Here is a 9,514-nt window from a genome sequence, read left to right on the forward strand (position 1 = left end):
AACGTCGACTTCTTCGACTTCAGACTCGTCCGCTTCCGACCCCGACCCGTCCTCATCTTCTTCCTCCTAAGGGTGTTGGACCTCGAACAGTTCTGGGATTGCATCGGACTCCATCCTCGACATCTCATGTCTTCGGGCACGACGGTTTCTAATCATCGACTTGGAGGAGAAAGCCGCGCAGGCTCCACAGTCCCTGGATTCGTGGTCAGGTGATAAACAGAGGTTGCACACCTCGTGTAGGAATTTAGCACCACACGCTGGACATTTTTTGAATAGAGTCCTTTCTATGGACTCCGGGCTGGACTACGTCGAGATAGGCCTCCCGGTCTCGTCGACGTAGAATTTTTGATGTTGACGTCAAAGTGCGCTCGATAAACAATACCGTCGAATTGGAAAGGGAATACGCGCCGAAATATAACTTTTCTCGAAGTCGATCCGGAGCGCTTCGATCCTCATCCGAACCCGATGGCGGAAAAAAACTATCTAAGGATGGAGCCGATACCCATGCGCACTATCACCCAAGGGAGGAGTCACCAGCCTCGTGACTACAAAAGACTTCAAGAGAAAAACAAGTGCAATCATCCGAGCCCAACACCAGATGGCGGTCTATTCATAAATGTACCATCTGCAGCCCATATGCCTCGAACATATGATTATATGTAAATTTTTGTGTAAAATGTTTTTTTTTGTCGGTCTAATTTTTCTATAAAATGAAATGAAGAATTATTTCAACAAGGAAGTAATAGTGGTATGTGGTTTTTGATGAATTAAAATTTTGAGACGGACGATGCACCATTTGTAAGGCAATTTGATTTATCCTATGGGTAGTACTTTGATATCCATTCCTCCACATTACCATTGTGCATAATGTGTTGCTCTATAAAAGCAGCTCATGTGCAGTGCATTGCCTGTCCAGGCTATTTAATAGTTAACTTCCTCCCGCTGCAGGCTTGAGGGTCACATGAGACTCGTGAGTCATTGCTGTGGTGATCCACAGTCTTAAACTGCAGGTGGATACATTTGTTTAAGCGCTGAAAATAAAAACAAGCATTTGCAATGCAATAGGTCTCGCATTTACGAGAGTTTGAGCTATTGGTATTATAAATGACAATGCCTTTCATTTAGGTTTTAAAACGGAAAACAAATGAAATGCATTGCCAATAGCTCAATCTCACGTAAATGCGAGACCTATTGCATTGCAAATGCTTGTTTTATAAAGTGGTCTGATCTCCTTTTTGAGGCATGTCTCTCTCTTAATGACTATGGTGTGTATTTGCAGATGTCTTGCACTCCTCTGTGATAAGCCTAAGGCGGCTCAACCACACCCCCCCTAGCAGAACACCTTGGGATTGGCACAGCAAACCCCTTGTTCACTCCAAAGGGAACCTCTGGACTTTTTCCACAATATATTTCATTTTGATATATCATATAAAGAGCCAGATTCCTACAGCAAGTGTAAATATTTCAGTGAAAACAGCACCAAAAAAAGGCCAACATGCCAATTGTGATAATCTGGTTGCGCCAGACTCGGACAAAGTCACAAGTTCAGGCTGATGGATCACAGGCCAGCTAAAGGGAACACTTAGGCCTGTTAAACACAGTACTTTAATCCTGGTAGCAGAGAGATGTGTAGTCCCATGTTGAAGATACATCACCCAGCATAGGAGATGGGAGGACAGGGCACAGAGATGTGTGACACCGCAGCAGTTCTGGGGAGCTGCTAAGCATGCCAGTTCTCCTGAATCCACAGATGGGCTGGCAGAACACCTTCAGCCCCACTTGCAAGGGCCCGGGACTGGGGTAGCACCACCTGGGAGGGCAAGATGCAGAGATAGCAGAGTCCAAGTGCTGACTGCATGGTTGTGGAAAGCCTCTTCTGCTCCAAAGGCTTCTGATCAGGAGGCCAGCCTACTAGCCCTTGGAGTCACTCGGAGGTAGTTTAGAGATGCATGTCCAGTCCTTCTCACCCAGGCAAGAGGGCAGACCACCAGGTCAGCACAGCAGGTCAGCACAGCAGAGCAGTAGGTCAGCACAACAGAGCAGTAGGTCAGCACAGACAAGCAGCAGTCCAACTTTGCTTTCAACAGCACAGCAGTCCTTCTTCCTGATAGAGTCCAAAGTTCCAGAAGTGTACTGAAGAGTTTCCAACTCCCGGTCCTGGCCCCAGCCAGTCTGAGGTGACTAAAGACCAGTGTCAAACCCCTTGCGAGACTGGTCAGGCAGAGCCTTTGTGATGTCCAAGGAGGTGACAGGTCCTTCCCCACGTTAACTCAAGAGTGGACCATCTAACCAATACATAGCTTCCCTTTGTCTCACTGTCTGGGAGCAATAAACAGAGACCAATTGCGAGCTATACCTAGTCATGTGACCTAGAATCAGGCTGCAGTCATCAAATGGTCTGGACAATAAAATGTGAATTTTCTAAATTGTCATTTTTAGAATTGTGACTGGAAATCAGACATTACCATTAAAGTGAGCTTTTACTTCTAATTCTTTTAACACCAAACTGGACTGGTCTACCTGCTCCCAATTCGAAGTTACAGCTTATTAAATGTAATAAGGTAACTCCAAAGTTATCCTATAAAAGAGTCCGGCCTTGCAGTAGTGAAAATGATTTAGAGTGTTTGACTACCAGGACATGTAAAAATTTAAAGCAACTTCAAAAAGTTGGTCATGGACTTAAGTTCATTATTCATAGCATATGCTCATGTTATCTTCAGTCCACCATGCTGATTGTAGAGTTGATTAAGTGAAGGTGAAGTGGTGAACATCTAGAGATCGCAAATTATTCAGTCTGATGTTGCTCTTGTGTTCTTGTATGCGAGTCTTGATTTTTCGAATGGTTTTGCCCACATATATCAGTCCACATGGACATTTCAAATAGTATATCACATTTTGTGAATCACAGGTGGCTGAGGCTTTTAGTTTAATGGTTGTTCCTTTCATTGGATGTTGCATGGTATTACCCTTAATTATGTTATTACAACAACTGCAGTTGTAGCACGGTCTAGTGCCTTTGTGATTCTCTGTTCCTGTGTCTCGAGTGTTCCTCAATATGTCCTGTATGTTGTTGCTGCGTGTGTGACTGAATAATTTGCGATTTACAGTTGCCACACATTTTAATGAAAGACACCACAATATCAGTCAATTGAAATTTGCTGTACTTAAAAGTAGAACGAAAATACAAGGAAGAGATATAAACAGGACCCTTTTACAAAGAGAGAATCATTGGATTTATTTTCTCAACTCATTGAAACCGAATGGACTCAATGACAGATTGGAATTTGCGTGCTATCTTTAAAATCCCATATCGCTGCTTTTCAGGATCATAATATCGTCTTTGCATTTGATGTTCATTGTACAGTTAGCCATTACAGATTTATTATGAGCTTTCCTTTACAGGCATTAACATTGTAGATATTCAACCTGATACATTTTAACACTTCTTTTGTGTTTATAATTTTCTCATCACAACACTATTGTACACTGTTGTATATTGCTTCTTCTTGTAATATGGCTGACAGTAGTCATTAGCCCTTCCTTAGTGTTCTTACCTACTTAGTCTCCCAGCATACCTGGGAGTGTTCTAACTTGTATGAGAGTGTTCTACTTGTGTCAGTTGATGGTCAGGTCAGCTGGCTAGGTTTGTACTCAGCTGTGTCCTACAATAAATCTACATGTAATCAACTAGAAGTATCCTGTCATCTATCACCATCTTACCTACAACATTTTGGCGACGTTTTCTGCTGACCAGACCAGAGAGGAAACCATCAGACACAGTTTGAGCAACACCTCGCTAAAAGAACGAGCTGCGGTCCACCTATCTGCTGCCAGTAACATTTTCTAAAGAAGCATGAAACTACATGAATGAGGGAAAGTAAAAGAAACTAAAGCAACTAAAGAACCATGAGTCCATTACTTATCCCTGGCAGCACTGCGCAACAAGAAGCAAAGACTCATTATCACCCAACTGTAGTTACAAGTAAGGGGTAGAGAAACTAAGCTGTAATGTAACTATAAATCTTTGAATCTCCGTGAAAAATGAAGAAAACAGCCGCAAGTATTTGAAGCGAATTGAAAAGTTAAGAAACCTGTTTAAAGTGGCAGCAAAAGTCAAACTAAACTACTTTGCAACAAGCTGCAGCTTAAAGCAAGGAAAAAGGAACTGCCTATACTGTGAAACTCATCACAAGTTTGAAAAGAAACCAGTATCTTTTCAAAATAACTCAACAAAATCTCTCCTCTGTTCCCTTTATTGTTACTAATGAAGATTTAGACACGAGAGTCTGTACAGATTGGAGCAAAGTACTTTTAATGTTCAAGCCTCAGTTGTTGTCAATAACGAGGAAGACACAGATATTTATGGTGAATACACATGCTGCCAAAAGCGAGGGATTTACTAATAGATAACGAACTTTATGCCAAAAACGAGAGAATTACAGACATATACGGCGAAAGAAGAAGCCAGATTTGAGTTCTTCTACTGTGAGTCTGTTATGCAGTTAAGTTTGCGTTTGATTGTAAATACTGTTTGACTGTGGGTCTGTGAGTCTCCCTCCCGGTTGATCCGATCTTCACCATGGCAGTTTTATTACTGATGACGTCTTAGAAACTTTGTGGGGCTCAGTGGAGTAGCAGTCTGTTCCAAAGTGTCGTTCTGTGTCCAGCGTCATTTCTGCATGTGGAAGAAGCCTGTGTGCATCATTCCGCAAGCCGTACAGCGTGAAACGTCACTGCGCGACGTCAAGTATCCATTTTGTAAGTTTCATTCTCCGGGTCTTTTTGTTTCCATGACAACATGGTTTCCGGAACCCAACTCTCTCTAAGGGCGGTGTATAGAGCTGCATTAACTCACCACGAGTGTTAAGCCTCTTAGAAAAACAAGCCTGTCTTCAACGTAAGGTTAAAAGAAGGACATTCACGCACTGACTGACCGATGATCAGACGCGAGAGAAATGAAAGGAGTGCTGCGTGTCTTTTGTTTAAGAATGATGCGTGCCGGAAATCATACACATATGTGGAGAAATTAGGTGTTGTCAGTTTCACGCTGTATGTAGGAATATCAATTTCAACGTGTATTCCATTCAGGAGTCAAAGAGCTGTTTTCCAGTGAACTCTAACAGTGCCATCTAGTGGATCTTTTCGTAATCGTAACAGAGTTTTGGGAATAATCTAGATATGAGTCAGAGTGCCTAGATTTACAGTGAGAATACTACAATTTTATTTTTCATGATCCACGTGACATGTCCCTCACGATCTCGACTAGTGCCTCACTTCTGTAATTAGTACTTATGCATGGCAAAAAAGCATAAAGGAGACTTTGGCTTGACAGAGAATCTATGGACGAATGTTTAATAACTATCGGTGCACGGATTCCTCGGAAAGTCAAAGAGCAGGACGAAATTAGTCCATAATTGAGCCGGAGAAACGAAGGGACAGCGGTCAAAGAAACAGGACTGGACAAAGGCTGTTTCGGAAAATAAAATATGGACAATGGTCATGCAAAGAGGAGACAAGGTTGTCTTGGAACATGCAGCGGAATGTCTCAGTATCAGGTTGGAGGGCATGGACAGTAAGTCCACAACGGGGACAAAGGTCCCAGGTGAGAGTCTCGACAGTAGGTCCACAATGGGGACAGAGGTCCCAGGTGAGAATCTGGACAGTAAGTCCACAACGGGGACAAAGGTCCCAGATGAGAGTCTCAACAGTAGGTCCACAATGGGGACAGAGGTCTCAGGTGACACTCTGGACAGTAAGTTCACAACAGGAACAAAGGAAATCTTAAAGCAAAAATGTTGAATGTTTTTACATCGCATGCAATACTGCACTTAGTAATCTTGAAGAGTATCTATATATGGAATCCTCAAATTTTATCTAAGACTGTGGTATTTGTAAAGCACGAAGGCGTATGTTGAACTGTCTATCTTCAACTCAGAGCGTAAAGTGTTGATGGACAGAAGCAGATTTGAGGGAGTTCACTGTCTCTTCCTGTTTTGCTGGTTAAAGACGGATTGGAGGGAGTGGACTATCTTTTCCTGTTTTGTCAATCTAAGGGGAGTAGGTAGTGGTGATGCCCATTAGTTGTTTTAAGTGTTGTGTCTCACCTCACACTTCACTTTTACACTCTTTGCCCCAAAATGCTCTTTTGCCTTCATGAACTAAAATTAGTTCAAGTCGTCTTAGGCCTCCTATCTGTCTTTAATATTATTGTTGCTGTCTCCTATGCATTAAGCTTTATTTTTTATGTTTGTTTCATACTTTTCTGTAAAGGAGGAAGATGTGTTGTATATTGATTCTTCTTGTAATATGGCTGACAGTAGTCATTAGCCCTTCCTTAGTGGTCTTACCTACTTAGTCTCCCAGAATACCTGTGAGTGTTCTAACTTGTATGAGAGTGTTCTACTTGTGTCGGGATGATGGTCTAGTCAGCTGGCGAGGTTTGTACTCAGCTGTGTCCTACAATAAATCTACATGTAATCAACTAGAAGTATCCTGTCATCTATCACCATCTTACTTACAACATACACCTTTCACCTTTCCAAGATGGCCCCCACACCAACCATTGGGAAATCACTTGTCCTATTTCGATTTCCAAACACACCTAGTTAAAATCCGGCTCGTAACCGAGTCTGGCTTGACCGCGGAAGATAGTGCCACACCTAATAACTCACCCGCATGACGCAGGTAAGAGGATCCACCTCTACATTTGAATAATCTCCGAATCCATCACGCTGGTTTGGTTGTATAGCGCGCAGAGTGGCTAACATCATTCGCTCACTTTTTTCTTCACAGCACCGATAATGTTTTCAATTTCACATTCGACTTATCCCCGAATCCATCATGCCTGTTTAATTGTATAGCACGTATAGTGATCAACATTATTTACCCACTTTGGCTTCACAGCACGGATATTGTTTTATAATGCGGACGACCTGTAGACACAATTCGAATTATCATTACCTAGCAATTCATGATAACTCTGTTACGCAACATTCCTGAACTATTTTGGTCATTGTATCTTAGTAGCGTATTAACTTAATTTCACGTGATTTATTAATAATGTCACTGTTTAACATTGTATACCTACGATAATGTAGGGCGTTATCCTCTAACATGAGTTCATTTATCCTTATGTTTAGATTTCCCCTGATGAAGTGCACTTGGTGCATGAAATGCATTGGAAACGCTTGTTTTGAAAATAAAAAATTAAAGATGTAAAGTTTAATTAACTACACAACCAATGAAAATGAAAAGAAGTCAATGAATACAATTTTCTTCTAAATAAATACAAGCAAAGCAATCTTGATATTCTCATTGGATTATTTTATTGAAGATTTTGAACGCTACTTAGCGGATTTAGAGCTGTGCCTAGAGGGTTCTCCCCTAATCAGTGGATACTTCGATTACTTGAACCTAACACTCTAAGAGGTAGAGAGTGATACCTTGGGAGCACGCCACAAAACCCCCAGCCTGAGCGCCAACCCCATAACTTCATTGGAATAATAAAAAGAGCAAAGACAGAAATCATCACCTAAAGGAGGAGGAAGAAATAACTGGCTTGAGACATCCACAAATTTAAAGGAAGAGGGTCAAGAAAGCCCAAGAGTAATGGAGTGAGGCTATGCATTACAGTCTCTGGCGCCAACAGTGGTAAGACAGATGAAGTGCAAGAAAAGACTGTTGGTAAGAGTCACATTTTCACAGCTCTTCTGTATCAAAAACGTTAATTGCAAAATGTGAGCTTGCAGAGATTCCAAAAGACCCATCATCTAGTTCTTAGTCACCAAAATAACCCTTCAATGGAAAAGTAGACCTGAACATGAAGCTACATGGTGCTGTTTGAGTCTTAAAATTGACACAGACTATGATCACGGCCCGATGTGTACTCACCGCTTCTCTGTAGCCAGCACTGCTGTGAAGTGCATTGTGCAAGACTCTAAACTCCCTGGCTGCAGCAGCTTTATCCACGGGCTCTGCAAAAGATAATATAGTGTTACAAAAAAAAAATACATGCTAAATTCTTGTTTCGAATAAATACATTAAAAAAAAAAAAACCAGACTTAAATAAGTACTATTCAGTAGAGCTATACCAAGTCTTTAGAATCGTATCTTACACCTTTAGACAACTTCTGAAAGTGTCCTGCTTAAAGCTGAGAACATGGAAAGTGACTAACTTAGTAACTCATAGTTGCACTATGGACCTAATTTACAGATGGGGTGTGAATGATGCTCATATTTCTAGAGGAAGTGCTAAATCTAGAGAGAATCCACTGGCAGCATTTCCTGCCTCATAAGAACAGCACAGTATCCCCCAATCACATTATGATAGATCCAACAAGGCCACAGCAGAACACAAGGACTTCAGATTCCTGACCCAGTGGCTTTCTCTATTGAAACTGTGGTCTATGTACAATTCAGGGAAGTAAACTTATCCTATTGAGATGTCACTGCAATAATGAAGTCTGGAGCCTGGACAACCAAGATAGGCCAACAGAGAGATATGGAGGAGGTTTTCGCTCAGACAAATTCATATGTGTACGAGGTTTTTAAGATTAAATTGCTTTTATTGGAAGAAACAACTATCAAAGATTGTGTCTGTATGAGGATACCACATGGCTCGAGAACTATGTACAATTGAAAATAATCTATCTCCCTAAAAGACCTGTACTATTACCCCACCCGCCAAAGCGTCGGATGCGTACTATTACCCCACCCGCCAAAGCGTCTGATGCATTTCAACCATGAGATGAAACCATATCACAAACAAGCATTTGCAATGCAATAGGTCTCGCATTAAGAAAGTTTGAGCTATTGGTATTGTAAATGACAAATTTTGTATTTATATGTTGCTTTTGAAAATAGCAAAATTAATAGCTTTGTCATTTACAATGCCAATAGTGTTAAAACTATTGGCATTGTAAATGACAAAGCTATTAATTTACACATTACACAAAGCTATTAAAATACACATTTCGCAAATGTGACACTATAGCATTTTTAATGCAATATGTGTTGTATTTATGTGACTTAGATGTATTGATATTACAAATAACAATGGCTTTTAATTTTTTTAAATAATTAATACTTAAATAAAAGTTAATGTAATTTATAATGGCAATAGCTTAAACTTTTGTAAATAACTTTTGTGAAGATTATGTTCAGTGTATTTTATTGTGACGAAAATCCAAGAACAGAAGTGAAATATTAACATCTTTTTGTGACATTTGTAATAAAGCTTGAAACATTGAGAGAACATATTTGAACCAGTTGTTGTTGGTGGCGCAGAGTGATGCAGGGGCGGCGCAGAGTGATGCAGGGGCGGTGCAGAGTGATGCAGGGGCGGCGCAGAGTGATGCAGGGGTGGCGCAGAGTGATGCAGGGGTGGCGCAGAGTGATGCAGGGGTGGCGCAGAGTGATGCTGGGATGGCGCAGAGTGATGCTGGGATGGCGCAGAGTGATGCTGGGGTGATGCTCAGTGGTGCGGAGTGATGCTGGGGTGGTGCAATATCCAGTG

General features: G+C 41.3%; 1 protein-coding gene across 3 annotated transcripts in view; it reads right to left on the reverse strand.

Annotated features, from left to right (window-relative positions):
- Positions 1 to 9,514, reverse strand: part of UBL7 (ubiquitin like 7) — a 162,367-nt gene that overhangs the window by 96,557 nt on the left and 56,296 nt on the right. For all 3 annotated transcript variants that reach the window (XM_078685072.1, XM_078685073.1, XM_078685074.1), the window contains one exon: positions 7,891 to 7,973. Coding sequence is in view for 1 of the 3 variants with exons in the window: in XM_078685074.1 (XP_078541200.1) it covers positions 7,891 to 7,973 (83 nt within the window). In the remaining 2 variants the exon portion in view is untranslated. The remainder of the gene's footprint in view (positions 1 to 7,890; positions 7,974 to 9,514) is intronic.

This window comes from Lissotriton helveticus, chromosome 3_2 (genome assembly GCF_964261635.1).
Source record: "Lissotriton helveticus chromosome 3_2, aLisHel1.1, whole genome shotgun sequence".
In the NCBI taxonomy this organism is placed as follows: domain Eukaryota; kingdom Metazoa; phylum Chordata; class Amphibia; order Caudata; family Salamandridae; genus Lissotriton; species Lissotriton helveticus.